Source organism: Pimephales promelas, chromosome 23 (assembly GCF_988280905.1).
Source record: "Pimephales promelas chromosome 23, fPimPro1.hap1.1, whole genome shotgun sequence".
Taxonomy (NCBI): Eukaryota; Metazoa; Chordata; class Actinopteri; order Cypriniformes; family Leuciscidae; genus Pimephales; species Pimephales promelas.
In genome coordinates, this window is record NC_142791.1 from 27,944,744 (window position 1) to 27,965,727 (window position 20,984).

At 36.8% G+C, this 20,984-nt stretch overlaps 1 protein-coding gene across 2 annotated transcripts in view; it reads left to right on the top strand.

Annotated features, from left to right (window-relative positions):
• The window catches only part of wdr70 (WD repeat domain 70), an 83,214-nt gene that overhangs the window by 53,654 nt on the left and 8,576 nt on the right, over window positions 1-20,984 (top strand). For both annotated transcript variants that reach the window (XM_089126326.1, XM_089126327.1), the window contains exons 11-15: window positions 2,749-2,848; window positions 4,183-4,267; window positions 5,469-5,607; window positions 17,039-17,139; window positions 18,352-18,431. In XM_089126326.1, the coding sequence (XP_088982452.1) occupies window positions 2,749-2,848; window positions 4,183-4,267; window positions 5,469-5,607; window positions 17,039-17,139; window positions 18,352-18,431 (505 nt within the window). The remainder of the gene's footprint in view (window positions 1-2,748; window positions 2,849-4,182; window positions 4,268-5,468; window positions 5,608-17,038; window positions 17,140-18,351; window positions 18,432-20,984) is intronic.

The window sequence follows — 20,984 nt, forward strand, 5'->3', positions numbered from 1 at the left end:
CAATAGTGAGCTTCCGAAGGGTCCGGTGGACACAAATACGGTGATGATGATCCCCACACCGCTGTTCTGCTCTCCAGAGCGGTGACTCTCTCGATGAATTCTCAAAATAACATAAAAAAAGATGGCCGCCAACGGGTTTTGATTCCGACGCGCGTAATTTTCGCTTCAAACGTTTGTTTTTACACGTGCCAATTTCGCTCTTGATGCGCGAATGATTCAAAGTGTTCAAGTGTATAACTAGACACGGAAGGCGTGAATTTGACGCGCTATTCGTGTCTGGTGTGAACGGCAGTGATCCAGCTCTCAGATTTAATCAGAAATATCTTCATTTGTGTTCTGAAGATGAACGGGGTTGAACAACATGAGGGAGAGTCATCACTGACAGAGTTTACATTTTGGGGTGAACTATCCCTTTAAGAGTTTTGTTTTTGAGATCTAGACCTGTGACAACTTGCCCCAGTCTCCCTGACTGGAGATTGATTAATTTTTCTCTTATCATTTCAAATCCTTTTGCTTCACAGTGTAGCCTGTGTGATTGAAACGAGTGTGTGCTAATGTTCACTGAAGATGTCGTGGTTTGGAAGCGGTTTAGATGTTTTTGCAGCTTCAGGTTCTGTGAAGCTCCAGGTTTGTGGGCTTTGGCAAATTCTAACCAGACCAAAACCATGACAAAAAAAATGTCATGATGACTTGAAATAAAATAAACATTAGCTAAAATAAAAAAATATATATATATATGAAAGGTTATTTTGTTTCAGCTAGTTGCCCAAGGCATTTCTTATTTTCATCTGCAGTAGTTTAACTTGATGTACTTAAATAACCAAAAACAAAAACTTGAAAATCCAGCTTTTAATGTTGTTTATGTGTCTATGTGGTGTTTTTAATCTGCTTTAACACACACCATATGTGCGTTGATAAGTGGACAGCATTGCTGAGTATTTCCTCCTCGAAGACGGTCTCAAAAACATGCTTTGAAATCGCTGGTGTTTCTGACGTCACAAACCACCTTGTAACCAATCAGATCAACGTGTGATCGACAACCAGTGGATCTCTGAGTGAGTGGGGGCGCGGCTCATTTGCATATTCATAGAACCGCACATACTAAATGAGGCGAGGGTGTCGAGTTACAAGATATTTTATAGCACGACGAACATTTTTTCAAGGAAAAATGTTAAATATGTCATTTTAGTGATCAAAGATGAGTTTTAAGGGATAAAAATGATTGACTACAGGGAGACTTTATTAAAATCTATATAGACATATTTATATATCGCATCAATGATACTTACCCTGATTGATTTGTAGAGCCGTTCAGTCAGAGGGTTTGCCAGACATTGTGAAATGAGAAATAAGTAGATGAATCATAAACGCTTTGATCATGTACAGGATTGAGTTGCTGTGATGTTCTGGTCAGATGGTTTGTGATATTGAGGGCACTCAAAACTGGTATTGATCAGACTAATGGAGCTCAGCCTTTAAAAAAGAAAAGAATTGAGTCAGTCATTGTATTTTCCCCCATTTATTTATTTATTTTATTTTCATATATGAAAAAAAAAATTTAACTTTTAATTTTTGTGTTTTAACTTCATAAATATGTCAAATAAATGTTACTTTGTTCAGCTTGTGACAGGTCGTCTCTTTACTATCCTGCTAATAAAAAAAGTGGCAAAACCCCTAAAAAAGCAATAGATTTGAAATCTACTCGTGTTGCGTGTCTGTTCATTAGATCCTCCGAGAAAATAGCTCTACACACACTCTTATGTAACTCAGGGTAAAGTCTCGGGTGGTCCAATATTGAAGAGACAGGAGCTCTAGAAAAGGCTCTCAACTTAGAAAGGTTTTGGTTTATATACTCGTTCTCAGTCCTGTGTTGATGTTTGATACGAGAGACGGGGATTAAGGATGGCAGCGTATCAAAACGCTCGGGTCAGAGTGACACTTCCAAGAGCGAGGCGGTTTTGAGTCAAGTGTGATGTTGTTTTTCGCTCGTTCTGCAGATGAAAACCTCATGGCCTGCAGACGTCCGGGTATGAAAGGTCTTTATGTGTGTATTAATGCTCAGGTCTCGTTCTCCTGCGCATACAGACGTGCTGAAAGGTCCTCCTCCTAATGTACAGAATCAGAATATGGTGCAAAAGTTCATTTATTTCAGTAATTTAACTTAAAAGGTGGAACTATTATATTATATAGACTCATAACATGCAAAGTGAGATATTTCAAGCCTTTAATTGTTATAATTGTGATGATTATGGATTACAGATATGAAAACCCCAAATTTAAAATTAGAATATTTATGCAAAGGTTTTCATATCTGTGAGCCATAATCATCACAATTATAACAAATAAAGCTTGAAATATCTTACTTTGCATGTAATGAGTCTATATAATATAATATTGCATGATATTCTAATTTTTCACGTTTCACCCGTACTCGATGTTTCAATCTGTGAATCAACATGTTTTCTACTGTAAATGTCACAATCCAAATAACGTTTTGTTAACAAACAAGTATTCATTACTTCAGTGAGCTCATTGTATCTGCATTAAATTATGACATTGTTTAAATGAAAACATTTTTCGCTAGTGTGATTTTGTATATTTACATTTCTGAAATGCATAATGCATAACAGATCGCTGTGTATTGTAATATGGACATGTTCTGTAAAGCTGCTTTTAAATGCATTGTGAAAAGCACCATATAAATGAACGTGAACTGAATTAATGTGCAGTTTTGTTGTTGTGTTCCAGGTCCACACCAAGTTCCACTGCCGCCAGGCTCACGCTCCCGGATCGGACACGTCTTGCCTCTCGTTCTCCTACGACGGAGTAACTCTTGCGTCTCGAGGAGGTGAGACACTGTATATATATCATCTGAAAATACACTCTAAAAAATGCTGGGTTGTTTTAACCCAACTTTGGGTCAAATATGGACTAACCCAGCCGTTGGGTTAAATTTTTACATTATATTTTTAACCCAACATTTCAGGTTTGTCCATATTTGACCCAAAATTGGGTTAAAACAACCCAGCATTTTTTAGAGTGTACAGAGAAAACACGTTTAGACAAGGAAAAACATTCTTTGGCATATATACAGTTTATACACAGTATTTTATTTATTTAATATGAACATAGCGATAACATTGGACGAACCAGATGCATTGCATGTGCTAATTTTCAACACCGGTCCATAGGGGCTTTACAACAAATAAAAACACTTAAACAAGACAAGGCACATTTTACACATGAGAACAACTTTGGTATGGTTTTTCAATATATGTATAAAATTATTTGATGTATGTGTGTGTAAATACAGAATTTAATTTAATTAAATTTATTTTTATTTTTACATTAATTATAATCATTTATTTAATTGTTTATAATAAAACTTTTTTAAGTGTATTTTATGTATTTGTGTAGTTTTATGTATTTTATTACTATATATTTTTGAAAAATATGATATATATATATATATACACACACACAAACATTTTAAATTAATTTTATAATTTTTATATTTAGGTTAAAAAGTTTTTGTGTGTGTGTATATATATATATATATATATATATATATATATATATATATAAATATACAATATATACTGTACAATGAGTATACAATACAATATGTACTATCACAAACTATAGTCTCACATAGCCAGGTCTATATAGTCTCAAATATACTTTATAATCAAAATGACATCATCCCTCGACATGATGGCGGGATGTTCATTAACAGTAAATCAATGCGAATACGGTTTAGCCTACATTGAAAAATATACAGCTTGTTTGATATTATTCATTATTCATAATTTATCAAAATTATTCATGCCATGAAATAAGATTTAATTCATACCGCCCACCCCTATCCTGTCTTGACAACTGAACATGTGAGCTTTAAATGCTAAAATATATCGAATATATGCTGGACACAAACACAAAGCGTGATTGTATCTGGATAATGGAGGTCTTGTCTCACCGTGACCTTTGACCCCGGCATGGAAACAGCCCGTGTGTGAAGGCGAAGCGTTAGTCAGCACGTGTCTGGAGATCCCATCAGAGTCACGATTCTCCGACTCATCCCGATGGACAATGACATAGATTCAGGAAAGCACCTTCTGACATCATCGGGTCATGTGATGTGGTTTTCCAACATTTGTTTTGTGTGTGTGTGTGTGTGTTCAGGAGACGACACGCTGAAGACGTGGGACATTCGGAGCTTCAGGAAGCCTGTCGGAGAAGTTACTGGATTGACCTCCTTCTTTCCCATGTAAATGGAAACTTCCATAAACACATGCAACTTTTACACCATTAACACTTCTGCTAATAATATTATGAAAATTCCTTATTAATTGTTTACAGATTGTGTATCATGACATCAGTCTGATCAATCTTTATTCTTAGAAAATTTTAATAATTAAATGTTTTATAATTTAATATAATTTAACATCATATAATTTAATTTAACATAATATAATATAACATAATTTAACATAACATAATATAATTTAATTTTTCAAAATAAAATATGCATGTGTCTTTAATGAGCTCATATTAATTGAGAGACTGCATGAAATATTAGTAGTTTTGCAGAAATCTTTTGTCACTTTGCAGATCATTTAAAATTAACATGTGATGGTACAGAAATAGATTTTTTTTTGATACATATGAAAAAATATGATACACAAGTTATGATACCTAAAATATACACTCTCCCTTATGTGTTCATATGAATGCAAAATCTCAATGTTTATTTATAGAAAGGTGTTTTAAAGAAAGAATAATGCATGTAATAATGTTATAATATTAACCGTTTACATATTCAATGCATTATAATGTGGTGTCGGACATGAATTGGATGTAAATGGAGATTTATTGCAGTATTGTTAAAGTTATTACTTAAATCAGGGAATTTCAAAAGTATAATTTCCAGGCCTGGAGAATATGTTTTATGGTTGATATATATGTATATGTATATATATATATATGTGTGTGTATGTGTATATATATATATATATATATATAGACTTTTTGAGTTCAGTCTCTGTAAAATCATTTCAGTTCATCAGAAATAGCTGGAAAAGTCACGGAATTAGAAAGTGTTATTTTAATATTATTTATCCACCACTATAGTACTAATGAATATTTGAGCTTTTATGTTTATATTTTCAGTTTTTTTCATTATTTTGTATTATTATTATTTAAATTTCCTGTTTATTTTTTATTTATTTATTTATTTATTTTTATTTTATTTTATTTTTCTAATATTTATATTTCAGACTAATTTCAATTAATTAAAATGATTTTGAATAGTTTTATTTTTAGTGGTAAGCATCATGTCATTTGTTCATGAAAACACAGCTGATTTATGAATTGTTATAAGGCATTATGAATGTAAACAACTGTCCGTGTTTTCTCTCCTTTTATTTACATGAATTATAATTACTTATCTGATTGTTTCCTGGGATCAGGACGGACTGCTGCTTCAGCCCGGATGATAAGCTTCTCCTGACGGGAACATCGGTCAGGAAAGACGAGGGAAACGGGAAGCTGATGTTCTTCGAGAGACAGTCTCTTCAGAAGGTCTATGAGATTGAAGTGGCCAATACGGTAGGTTATTATTATGAGTTATGCAGTGCTGAGTCTTTACTTGTAATGTTTCCAGATCACAAAATATGATTTGACAAAGTGCAATGCATTATGGGAGTTGATTTACACTCGACTGATGGGGAAACTGAGATGAGATGAAGAGATGCATGCTTCAAATGCACACTTTCTTTTTTTTGTTGCTGCAGATTCATTTATTATATTTTGTTTGAACTACTTATTTTATTTTCTATTTTCTATTTTATAAAATTATTTCATATAGATTTTACATGTATTACTATTATTATTTCAATTAACAATTTGTATGTTAACTATTTGCGTTAATCATTTATATATATATATATATATATATCAAATATTTATTAATATTTAATTATTGCAGATTAATATATTATAATTTATTTTTTAATTATTTATGTTTTTATATATCATAATACAGTATATTATACTTTTTATTGTAGTAATAGTATTATTATAGTAATTATCTACCATAATTATTATTAGATTTGATATCCAGATGTGCATGTACTGGATGTGGCAGCAAATACGTTTATACAGTATCGAGAGCCGAGAGAAAGCGACACTTCCCACTAAAAGCGTTTCTCTAATCAAGCGTGCGGTGTCGAGCGACTGGCGTGAGATCAGCAGTGCGTCTGCAGAGAGGACACGACTTTTCCTCATCTGTGTCCCTGTGGAAGTGCTGGGAACGCTGTCTTCCTCATCTGTGTGTCTGTGGGAACGCTGGGAATGCTGTCTTCCTCATCTGTGTGTCCCTGTGGAAGTGCTGGGAACGCTGTCTTCCTCATCTGTGTGTCACTGTGGGAACGCTGTCTTCCTCATCTCTGTCCCTGTGGGAACGCTGGAACGCTGTCTTCCTCATCTGTGCGTCACTGTGGGAACGCTGTCTTCCTCATCTCTGTCCCTGTGGGAACGCTGGGAACTCTGTCTTCCTCATCTGTGGGTCACTGTCGGAACGCTGTCTTCCTCATCTCTGTCCCTGTGGGAAAATTCTGGGAATGCTGTCTTCCTCATCTGTGTGTCCCTGTGGGAACGCTGGGAACGCTGTCTTCCTCATCTGTGTGTCCCTGTGGGAACGCTGGGAACGCTGTCTTCCTCATCTGTGTGTCCCTGTGGGAACGCTGGGAACGCTGTCTTCCTCATCTGTGTGTCCCTGTGGGAACGCTGGGAATGCTGTCTTCCTCATCTGTGTGTCCCTGTGGGAACGCTGGGAACGCTGTCTTCCTCATCTGTGTGTCCCTGTGGGAATGCTGGGAACGCTGTCTTCCTCATCTCTGTCCCTGTGGGAACGCTGTCTTCCTTATCTCTGTCCCTGTGGGAACGCTGGGAATGCTGTCTTCCTCATCTGTGTGTCATTGTGGGAACGCTGGGAACGCTGTCTTCCTCATCTGTGTGTCATTGTGGGAACGCTGGAACGCTGTCTTCCTCATCTGTGCGTCACTGTGGGAACGCTGTCTTCCTCATCTGTGTCCCTCTGGGAATACTGGAACGCTGTCTTCCTCATCTGTGTGTCCCTGTGGGAACGCTGGGAATGCTGTCTTCCTCATCTGTGGGTCACTGTGGGAATGCTGTCTTCCTCATCTCTGTCCCTGTGGGAAAAATCTGGGAATGCCTCATCTTCCTCATCTGTTTGTCACTGTGGGAACGCTGTCTTCCTCATCTGTGTGTCATTGTGGGAATGCTGTCTTCCTCATCTGTGTCCCTTTGGGAACGCTGGGAACGCTGTCTTCCTCATCTCTGTCCCTGTGGGAAAAATCTGGGAATGCTGTCTTCCTCATCTGTGTGTCACTATGGGAATGCTGTCTTCCTCATCTGTGTGTCACTATGGGAATGCTGGGAATGCTGTCTTCCTCATCTCTGTCCCTGTGGGAACGCTGGGAACGCTGTCTTCCTCATCTTTGTCCCTGTGGGAAAAATCTGGGAATGCTGTCTTCCTCATCTGTGTGTCCCTGTGGAAGTGCTGGGAACGCTGTCTTCCTCATCTGTGTGTCACTGTGGGAACGCTGTCTTCCTCATCTGTGTCCCTCTGGGAACGCTGTCTTCCTCATCTCTGTCCCTGTGGGAACGCTGGGAACGCTGTCTTCCTCATCTGTGTCCCTGTGGGAATGCTGGGAACGCTGTCTTCCTCATCTCTGTCCCTGTGGGAATGCTGGGAACGCTGTCTTCCTCATCTCTGTCCCTGTGGGAACGCTGGGAATGCTGTCTGTTACTAATATGAGCTCTTTATGTACCAATATGTACCTTTGGGTTATTAATATGCACTCTTTAGGTACAGATGAACCTTTTGAAAAGGCACTGCCCCGGAGTGTAAGAGGAGAAGGAAAGCTGATTTACTCTATTATTTAGCCCCATGGTTTATTATAGCAGTGGCCGACTTCGACTCTGGTCGGGTGTAAATACCTTTGGACCGTCCAGAGGACTAAAGTTATTTATAGCTGACCTGACGAGTGAGCTATTTACGGTGTTTATCCAGCAGGACGACTGAAGAATTTAAGTGCTGTCTTTATGAAGTGGTCCTGTGACAGACAGAGCCACCAATCATACGAGTGTAAACAGTGAAATAACCCCGCACTGAGAGAGTAAATACTCCAGGGGTGTTCTCCACTTCCAGGACTTTTTCATAAGGTGCAAAAACCAGGTGAGACGTTTGTGTCCTCCTGCGACTCGATGCCCGCAAAGCTAAAGCAGAACCAGATTTAACTGATATCGTGTTTATGGGACCGTTTTTACAGGCTTCTTGACGTGCACAGAAAAACTGAAGCTAGAAAAACAATATAAACGGTAACACTTTACAATAAGGTTCAACTGCACTTACACAGCATTTATTAATCTTTGTTAATGTTAATTTCAACATTAATTAGTGAACCTTATTGTAAAGTGTTAGCCACCTTGAGCTCAGGGCAAATTCATGTTAATCTTCATGCAAGTTCATGTTAATGTTTGGACAGATTCCAGGTGTGTTAGCCGGTTTTAACGCGTCTCCGGTGTGTTTCATTGCATATCTTTTCCCTTTTCCTCCAACATAACGTAAGCATTTGTGTCTCCCGCTCTCATGCTGTCAGAAACAGCTTGTTGTGTTTAGAAAAGATGGAAGATTGAATAAGTTGCTGAAATGCTGCGATAACAGCAGTAAAAGTGCTGAAGAAAGACCTGATTCACTAATAATTCATTAATATAACATGCACTAAATATACATACCTATGCATGCATGCAATATACATAAAATGTATGTATCTTAATGTATTAGCGGTAGTATTTATTTTATATATAGTATATAATATTAATATTGTAATATTACAAATTAATGTTATAATTTTTATTATTATTTATTGTGTATATATATTATACAACATGTATTTTATTCATCACTTTACCATTATCATTACAGTTATTTAATACATATTTGATTCATGCAATTTATAATAATTTCATTATTGCAAATTAATATATTAGGTTTTTTTTTTTGCTTCAATTATTTATATTATATACCTTTTGGGTATACATCTATTTTATTATTATTATTCATTGCAAATTAGTATATTAACATATTTTAGTTTTTTAGTTTTTAGTTGTGTATTATTAAATTATTTAATTTATTGTATTTGATTATATTTAATTTATTATTACTTCTTCATTGCAAAGTAATATGCTATAATTTAGATTTTATTGAATTTTGTATATATATATTTTACTATTTTTATTAGTAGTAGTATTTATTTTATATAACACATATTATAATTTAATTTAAAAATTGTAAACACATATTAAAAATTTTTTATTGCAAATTAATGTTATAATTTTATTGTAATTATTTATTATATATGTAATATTCATTATATATTTCATTCACTCACATTACCATCATTATCATTACATTTATTTTAAATATATGTTATGTATATAATTTATTTTAATTTCATTGCAAATTAATATATTAGAATTATTTATTTATGCATATTATATATTTATAATGTATTAGTGGTCAAATTAGTATTAATTCATTTTTTACTATTCATTTTTTTATGTTATGTATATAATGCAGTATTCATCTAATTTATTATTATTATTTAATTATTACAAATTAATATAACATTTTTGTTATTCATTTTATATATGTATTATATTTAATTTATTATTGTTATTTCATTAGTTAATTTATTTTATGTACATTATATGTAATACTATTATAATAATTTCATTAAAGAATAGAAATGTGCTATAATATTTTTTTTTCTTCATATATTCTATATGTAATTATTGTTCCACTTTGGCACAAGCTAATCCTGTCATCCTGTCCTGTAAACAGCTTGGAAAAGATGGAAGATTGAATAAGATGCTTCAGTTTTTGCCAAAACCGCAGTAAATGTGCTGAAGAAAGACCTGATTCACTCACATTGCCATTATTATCATTCCTCTTCATGCTAGCATCAACATTTGAGCTGCATGTAAATACTCTGCATTATGAGTGTTTGTTTCACTGGCACATGATGGACTCGTTGAGTCGTTGATGTGTGTTTGGGCCGATATACAGTCAAACCAAAAATTATTCAGACACCAGATATCATTTTTTATTTATTTCTACTAGTGGGTGCAGGACACTATAGTTCATTTATGTAAGTGAGGAGAGCAAAACAAAGTAAACTGTGACATATTATAGCCAAATATTCTTCATACAGTGACTAACAGTGATAATGTGGGACCAGATATGATTCCTCCACTTTGAGCTGATGATGTTTGGCTGAAGTGTGTTTTCTGCTCTTTTTCCACACACACTGAACAACATGAAGCATTGCTTGGTCACTGGTTGAGCTAAACTGGTATTATCTAATTGTGGAGTTCAATTGAACAGCTGACAGATATTCAACATAATTCATGTGTGAGAGTCCAACAGAACCAGTCGAATATCCACTGATGTGATAGTTCTTGTCATTTTATTTCCATTTTCTAAACTGTAGTGAATAAACTGTGAGAAATGTTGTAGATGTCTGAATATATTTTGTTTTGACTGTGTATATCCCTATATTTAACTGTTCTCAGGCCAGGAAACTGAATTCCCATGTACTCTGTGATCCTCACATATACAGATGTGCACGATCTAAAGCCTCCCCGCACACATGATATAGCAGATTATGTTTGTATTTCGCCAAAAAGGCTCAGCTGGAAGCACATTTCAGATCCAAATCTTCCAGATCTTTTTCTAAATAATCAATTACTCGACCACATGCCGACAGAGACGGATAAACCCCGTACATCCCGTTAAGTCAATCAGGGCAGTGGAGACCCCTGCTACGGCACGGGGGGTGGGGGGTCCAAAGCCCTGTTCTAGGTCAGACAGGCTTAACTGAACGCAGAAAGGCTCGGGTTTGAGATGAACAGCTGGAGGAGGATAAGCAGATTCACTCAATGCCTTGCAGGTCTTTCCTGATCCGTACAGGGAATGATGCACACTGTCTGCACAGGGAATGATCCGCACAGGGAATGATCCGCACAGGGAATGATCCGCACAGGGAATGATCCGCACAGGGAATGATCCGCACAGGGAATGATCCGCACAGGGAATGATCCGCACAGGGAATGAATGATCCGCACAGGGAATGATCCGCACAGGGAATGAATGATCCACACAGGGAATGATCCGCACAGGGAATGATCCGCACAGGGAATGATCCGCACAGGGAATGATCCGCACAGGGAATGAATGATCCGCACAGGGAATGATCCGCACAGGGAATGATCCGCACAGGGAATGATCCGCACAGGGAATGATCCGCACAGGGAATGAATGATCCACACAGGGAATGATCCACACAGGGAATGATCCGCACAGGGAATGAATGATCCACACAGGGAATGATCCGCACAGGGAATGAATGATCCACACAGGGAATGATCCGCACAGGGAATGAATGATCCACACAGGGAATGATACGCACAGGGAATGATCCGCACAGGGAATGAATGATCCACACAGGGAATGATCCGCACAGGGAATGAATGATCCACACAGGGAATGATCCGCACAGGGAATGATCCGCACAGGGAATGAATGATCCACACAGGGAATGATCCGCACAGGGAATGAATGATCCACACAGGGAATGATCCGCACAGGGAATGAATGATCCACACAGGGAATGATCCGCACAGGGAATGATCCGCACAGGGAATGATCCGCACAGGGAATGATCCGCACAGGGAATGATCCGCTCAGGGAATGATCCGCACAGGGAATGATCCGCACAGGGAATGATACTCACAGGGAATGATCCGCACAGGGAATGAATGATCCACACAGGGAATGATACGCAGAGGGAATGATCCGCACAGGGAATGAATGATCCACACAGGGAATGATACTCACAGGGAATGATCCGCACAGGGAATGAATGATCCACACAGGGAATGATACGCAGAGGGAATGAATGATCCGCACAGGGAATGATCCGCACAGGGAATGATCCGCACAGGGAATGAATGATCCACACAGGGAATGATACTTACAGGGAATGATCCGCACAGGGAATGAATGATCCACACAGGGAATGATACGCAGAGGGAATGATACGCACAGGGAATGAATGATCCGCACAGGGAATGATACTCACAGGGAATGATCCGCACAGGGAATGAATGATCCACACAGGGAATGATACGCAGAGGGAATGAATGATCCGCACAGGGAATGATCCGCACAGGGAATGATCCGCACAGGGAATGAATGATCCACACAGGGAATGATACTTACAGGGAATGATCCGCACAGGGAATGAATGATCCACACAGGGAATGATACGCAGAGGGAATGATACGCAGAGGGAATGATCCGCACAGGGAATGATCCGCACAGGGAATGATCCGCACAGGGAATGAATGATCCGCACAGGGAATGATCCGCACAGGGAATGAATGATCCACACAGGGAATGATCCGCACAGGGAATGAATGATCCACACAGGGAATGATACGCAGAGGGAATGAATGATCCGCACAGGGAATGATCCGCACAGGGAATGATCCGCACAGGGAATGAATGATCCACACAGGGAATGATACTTACAGGGAATGATCCGCACAGGGAATGAATGATCCACACAGGGAATGATACGCAGAGGGAATGATACGCAGAGGGAATGATCCGCACAGGGAATGATCTGCACAGGGAATGATCCGCACAGGGAATGATCCGCACAGGGAATGATACTTACAGGGAATGATCCGCACAGGGAATGAATGATCCACACAGGGAATGATACGCAGAGGGAATGATACGCAGAGGGAATGATCCGCACAGGGAATGATCTGCACAGGGAATGATCCGCACAGGGAATGATCCGCACAGGGAATGATCCGTACAGGGAATGAATGATCCACACAGGGAATGATCCGCACAGCGAATGAATGATCCACACAGGGAATGATCCGCACAGGGAATGATCCGCACAGGGAATGAATGATCCACACAGGGAATGATCCGCTCAGGGAATGATCCGCACAGGGAATGAATGATCCACACAGGGAATGATACGCAGAGGGAATGATCCGCACAGGGAATGATCCGCACAGGGAATGATTCGCACAGGGAATGATCCGCACAGGGAATGATCCGCACAGGGAATGAATGATCCACACAGGGAATGATCCGCACAGGGAATGATCCGCACAGGGAATGAATGATCCACACAGGGAATGATCCGCTCAGGGAATGATCCGCACAGGGAATGAATGATCCACACAGGGAATGATACGCAGAGGGAATGATCCGCACAGGGAATGATCCGCACAGGGAATGATACGCAGAGGGAATGATCCGCACAGGGAATGATCCGCACAGGGAATGATTCGCACAGGGAATGATCCGCACAGGGAATGATCCGCACAGGGAATGAATGATCCACACAGGGAATGATACGCAGAGGGAATGATCCGCACAGGGAATGATCCGCACAGGGAATGATTCGCACAGGGAATGATGCGCACAGGGAATGATCCGCACAGGGAATGATGCGCACAGGGAATGATCCGCACAGGGAATGATCCGCACAGGGATTGAACCGCACAGGGATTGAACCGCACAGGGAATGATCCACACAGGGAATGATACTTACAGGGAATGATTGGCACAGGGAATGATCCGCAAAGGGAATAATGATATGCACAGGCAATGATCCACGCTTCATCCATCCATCCAATATGATCGTCTTTTTTCTGTACAGTTTCATTATTCAAAACCTATTTTATCCAAACCTGTTTTGTTTTACTTTATTTATTAATTTATGTGTGTTATTTTCATGCATTTCCTTTCAATCCCCCATGTTTGCTTGACAGCGATCACATCTGTCAAGCTCCCAAGAAAAGACAGAAACACCATGCCAAGACCATAGAAGTCATCCGTATGACTTTAATGCTCTATATTGTTGTGCTTTAAATGGGTTTGCTTCATATTTAAAAGACAGGACCCTTTCTCTGGAGATTGGAAGTTATTTGTCATCCTTTGCATCAGTTTTGTATGGGGTTCCACAAGGCTCAATGCTGGGTCCAGTTTTATTTTCATTACACATGATCCCTTTGTATGCCATTTTTAGGGAATATACTTTTTCATACCACTGTTGTGCAGATGACAATCGGTGTTACTTTCCCTTACATCAAAATTACATTTCTAGTTGACAGTGTTTATTAGATTTTTTTCCAGGATGTCAGACATTGGATGTCAGCCAATTTCCTTCAGTTAAATGAAGCAAAGTCATAAATCTTAGTTTTTGGCTCCTCTGCTTCCACAGAGATGTTTGTCAGCAAATTAGGCCCTTTTATCTGCTAACATTCATACACATGCTATAAATGTAGGAATTCAGCATTAACATTTGATAAACAAGTTAATACTGTGGTCAGAAGTTGCTTCTATCAACTCAAGAAAGCCATTTTTATCATCCAAAGATTTGGAGTCTGTAATGCAGGCTTTCATCTTATCCCGACTGTAATTATTGTAATGTATTGTACTTGGGTGCCTCTCAGTCTTTACTGTCACATCTCCAGCTTGTCCAGCTAGACTTTTGACTGGAACATATTTCGCCAGTGCTGGTGTTCCAGTCAAATATCCAGTTTAAAGCATTAGCGTTTGTTTTTAAAGGCCTCCACAGTTTGGCTCTTCCATGCATTTCTGATCTCCTTTCATTTCACCATACATCCAGACATCTTTTGATCAACCAATGATAGTCTACAGTTGATTGTTCCCAGGATTCGTTCCTTTTCATTGGCTGCTCCACCGTTTATGAATAGTCTGCCACTTTAAATCTGCATCAACATAGAAGAGTTTAAAAGAACGGATTTAAAATCATCATATTTATTACTGCATATAGTCATAAGTAGGTGCAGTGATATACTTTGTGCATTGCATGTGATTGTGTTTAATATTTTTTGTTACAGAACTTTGGCCAACATCTGTTCGATTTTAAATGTGCTTTAAAAATAAATGTGACTGACAGATATTTAGCAAATTTCGCAGAATTCATAGGATACAGACCCAAATTTAAGTCAATATTCACTGACATTCTTCCTCTATAGCATTCAGTTAGAATGCAAATGAGATTTGAGAGCATATATTTATTTATTTTATATAATATTTTACATAGTAGATATTATTATTTCCTTATGGAAACTAACTAATTCAATAAATGCTGACTTGATAATTGGTAACACAATTAACATTATCCCCAAATCACAATTAACATTAATCTTACACTAATTTTTTTTTTTTTTTTTTTTTTAGGACACTTCATTTTAGCATTTACTCTCCCTTTCTAGTGCCATAGAAAAGCATGCTGGGAAATAGAAATCCCAGACCAGTTTCATTTAAATTTAAGTTTCTAATCTAAATTAAAAGAAACAAGTTAATAAAACTCAAAACCATGAAACAATTCAGATTATGTAAAATGTGTCAGTTTTGTGAACTCGAAAGAAAAAGAAAGTTTCTTAATACTCGTACAAGTTAATTTATTTGAACAAAATAGTTTGTTTACCAATTAGTTATTTTGAGCATTACACTGTAAAAATGAAAAAGTTTCTGCCTTCAATTTTTTAAAACAATCAACTCTAATGCAACTTAAATTGCATTAAACTGACTTCTAAAAATGTTGAATCTTGTATAACGTACAAAAAAGTTGAAAATTGCTTAACTTATTTTGATGAGTTAAAGCAATGTAAAAACACATGTTGACATTAGTTATTGATCATATAATCGTTTACATTGTAGGGTTTACAGTGTAGAAATGTTCTGCATGAAGACGTTTCCCATGCATGTGATTCCAGGTATTCATGAGTCTGTTCCTCCGTCTCTCTCACACACACACACACACATGCCCACAAATCCTCACACATGCCCCGTTTGTCATCCAGATCCAGGCCTCTTCCCGAACGCCAAATATAGTCAACTGGAGATGAGCTGGAGGGTGAGAGATATCAGACGTCACCCTCTGCCATCAGAGTATGTTCAAATAATATGATTTCATTTAAAATAATATGATTTCATTAAAAAAATATGAAATCTCAACTTCAACCAGCACACTCTAGGGGTTTACAAATGGTGTAATGAAGACTGACAGCTATTCGTAAACGCTTGTCTGTTCAGCCGCGTCGTTTGTATCGCAGTATTATTGAGTCAGTCCTTACTTATGGTGCCATTTGTCTTTTCCATATGCCCACAGTTACCAACAAGAACAAATTCTTAAAGAATACTTATTTAGAAAATAAAATTATTGGCATTCCTATCACTAAATTATCGGATTGTGTCTCTACATTCACGTTGCGATCTTAAACGACCCAGACCACCCTCTTTACACATACAGTATTGTATCCCTCTGGCCTTGGGTATTGCTTACCGATGTGTAGAAAGGCCAGGAATAGTAAGAGTTTGATATGTTTTTTTTGTGTTGTCAGTGACCTTTTTTAATGTATTCTGAATCTGATATGTTGATAATGTAACATGTTATGCGAATATGTGTAATGTACGCATCTACGGTGGAAACGAATTTCCTCTCGAAGACAAATAAAATATTCATGAATGTGAATGCAAAGTTGTTCAGTATGAGGAGATCTATCAAATGATATCCATATTGTGTGGATGTATGAAACACCACGTGATTACAAAGATGGAAAACGCCATTTACAGGCAATTTACCATAGGAAACATACGGTTTTCAATGCTTTTTTAACAGTTATAGCGCCACCTATGGTCCGATCTCCATAAAATTTGGCATGCTTGTTTAGAATGTTATGTCACACATGCTAACCAATTGTCGTGACGTTCTGAGTTTTCGTTTAGGATTTATAGGCTTTCGAGTGCATTTTCTAAATGACCATACGTATAGCCGTGTCTATCTATAATGAGTTCTCACTCTGGTTCTCTCCTCTGGTGTTGTTTCAGAGTGTCGTCCGTTGTCTTTGGCATCCCAAGCTGAACCAGATCATGGTTGGAACGGGGAACGGTCTGGCGAAGGTTTACTACGACCCAGTCAAGAGTCAGAGGTCTCGACACACTTCACACTTCACCCTGTGTTTACGTCCGCGTGTGTCCAGTTACCATTACACACAGATTTGGACTGATGATTAAACCGAATGATGAAAGCGAGGAAACTCAGCGAATGACTCACTCCGTCTCAGTCTGGTTCATCATGACTCCATTAGGGCCAAATCAATCGTCTGCACGCTTGGAACAAAGTCACGTCCTGTTGTCGAACACAAGGCAAATTGACCAAGAAAAAATTCGAAACAAATCGCTTTTGTGTTCAAACCTTTTTATTTACAAATCCTAGGAGTGGTAATATATTAAAATAATTAATAACTATATTTATTTATAATAAATAAAATAGTGTTTAACAATAATTAATAAAATAATTGTTCATAATTTTTATTTATTATTCACAAATAGCAATTTCAGTCTAATTAATCATTTTAATCTTGACATATATATGTATATAATTTATATATATATATATATATATATATATATATATATATATATATATATATATATATATATATATATATTTAAATGTTTTATTTTAAAAAAATAGGAGTGGTAATATGTACAAAATAATTTGTATGATAATAAATACATTCTATAATTACATTTTCCAGTAGACCCAGTAATGTTTACCTGATATATATTTTAGAGTTTGACATAATAGAATATTTTTTTTGTATTTACAAAACCACTTAAGAGTCTGTGTGTGTATGTATATATATATATATATATATATATATATATATACAGCATATAAATTTATTTATTTATTATTAAATAAATACATTTTATTTATTTAATATTTATTTTAATAAGAAATAAATTCTGTAATTATATTTTTAAAATAATGTATATAGTCAATGAATTCTATAATTAATATTTTCAGTAGTTCATAATTTCTTTACTCACAAAAAAATTATATATATATATATATATATATATTAGAGCTTATTTATATTTATATATATTATATTTTCCAAGACTCTATATATAAGAATACTATATAATTGTATTTATTTATTTTGTGGTATATCCATGCATTTTTTCATTCAAAACAGTATGTTTGCATGATAGTGAGATTTCTGGTTCTTAAATTATAATACAAAAAAATTGAGGCAATTAATTAAAATATATCTTTTTATATCTTGAGTTATAATTGTTTTAAAACGTATGTTGTTGAATTTTAAAAGCTGTTGTCTGCGTTTGTTCTTCAGAGGTGCCATGTTGTGTGTGGTGAAGAGCAAGACGAAGGAGAAACACGCAGAGACGCTGACACAAGATTACATCATCACCCGTGAGTTTATGACCAGATCATATGGAAATCTGCTCAAATACATATGCAGATATTGATATATATATGTTTGTGTGTGTGTGTGTGTGTGTGTGTGTCCGAGCCGTGGCCTTGCAGTTTTACACGTGTGCTCTGATTTCTTGCTGAGAGCTGAGGTCTTTATTTATTGATTTTTATTGATTTTAAAGACTTACAACTTCTGTCAGGGGGGTTCATTCAGTAATCAAACAAACAAACAAAAAAGACATACAGGTGAAACTCAAAACATTAGAATATGGTGCAAAAGTTTATTTATTTCAGTAATTCATCTTAAAAGGTGAAACTAATATATTATATAGACTCATTACATGCAAAGTGAGATATTTCAAGCCTTTATTTGTTATAATTTTCATGATTATGCACAGCTTATGAAAACCTTTTCACAATATTCTATTTTTTTTAGTTTCACCTGTATATAAAGATACAGTGACAAACTGAAAAGTTTAATGTGTACAGACTAAAACACACTTTGCAGTTTTCATATATTTCAAACCCAATATTTTGTTGAGGTATTGTTTAATATCTGATCTTAAAATGAAAAACAAAGGCTTGTTTCCTCCAAATTTACATTTATGAATACTAAATTTAGCTCAACGAAGAAGCAGATTAATTGAAGTAATATTCCTTATGATAAGATTTGTCATAAGAATGAATGAGGACAACTCCAAAATAAATGATAAACTGTTTCATCAATGCGACCACGAAATGTACAAAATGTGTCAATATCACAATTAAATCTGTTCTCGATTGGGCCGTCTTTCACTTCCTGTGCATTAAAATGATCAATCGTGATGTTAATTTTAATTTTGAAGTTATAAAAGATTTATTTTTCAAAAAAAAAAATGCTGTTCTTTTGAACTTGTTCTATTTCTTTTGAAATAATCAATAAAATGTAAAAAATCTATTGCTGGTTTCCACAAAAATGTGACGCATTGTTTAATAATCAGATAATACAAATATTAAATGTTGATCCAGCCTAATAAATGTAATAAAAATATCTATTATTTCAATAATATTTTATTTGATTATTTTTATCAATTACAATATATATATATATATATATTAAATGTTGCATATATTTATTATTGAACTGCTATTAGAAACACAAAAAAATCATTTGGCTGATACAAATTTTGTATTAAGTTAGAAAAAAAGGATTTTTAGTGCACACTTTATATGGACTAGTACTGTTACAAGGCTTAATTTCTATAATTACAATAATTATTCTTATTAATATTTATTTATTGACAATATGCAACCGTCCACACACACACGAGCATCAGCAGCGGATGATGATATTAGTCCCGACTCACCCATCCTACATCAGTCCTGCCACAAACCCATTAACCTGTGTGTGTGTATGTGTGTGTGTGTGTCTTGCTCTGTGGGTGAGAGTGAGTGAGTGTGTGTGTGTGTCTCTATGTGTGAGAGTGAGTGTGTGAGAGTGAGAGTGTGAGAGTGAGTGTGTGTGTTTGTGTCTGTCTGTCTGTCTATCTCTCTGTGTGTGTGTGTGTGTGTGTTTGCACGGATTGAGTGCTTTCCATCGGATTGCCCCGCTCCGAGTCTCACCCGAGGGTCACGATGCCATTAGCGCGCGAGACTCCATCAGACATGCGTGAGCCACGAGAGCGTCACACACACCAGCGCGTGATCAACACCGTGAACTTAAAAACCCTTCAAAACTCGCACACCACAACACTCCCGTATCGCTCAGGAAATAGCGATGGAAAATCTGAGGTGACGTGAAACAGGATGATGGACCAGTGAGGAAAAAACGGCATGTGTCACCGCTAACCTTTTTGCTTAATGTAGCGTGTGTGTGTGGGTGTGTGTGGAATCAGGCCTGAATGGAAAATCGCTCCATCTTTCCTCTGTCTCCCTGTGACCCTGGTGTAACACACACACACACACACACACACATCCAGCCATTTATTTTGGTTGTGTTTGGCAAACTGTGAAATGTGTGCGACTTAATCAAAAGTAAATAAAGCTTGTGTTGCTACGGCACGTTTGAAGAGCGTAGTATTTCCTGAGGTGTGTGTTGTTACCTTCCCGTCGAGGGGTCGGGGGGGGAGGGAGGGAACAAAGGAAAACATGAAAAATTAAAAGGAGGAAGGCGTCAATCCTCTTTCCCAGAGATGACACCAGATAATAATATCAAAGAAAGGATTTTATTTAGAAAAAAGACCAAAAAGGACATTACATTGGTTTCTGGGGCCTAAAGTAACACATGAAACGGGCCACTAACTCGATAACTCGTGTAGGATGAGTCCCGACTAACCTGACGATCAACACTCTGCTTCACACTGCACAAAATGCTTTTCTTATTAAGTATTTTTCTCTTGTTTCCAGTCCAAACTTTTCTAAAAATCAAGATTCATTTACTAAAGTTGTAAAATCACATAAGATATTATGTCTTGTTTTCTTGGGAAATAAACAAAACAAGCAAAATTATCTACCAGTGGCATAAGAAAAATAAACTTGTTTCTGTTTGAATTAAGATTATTTTTCTTACAC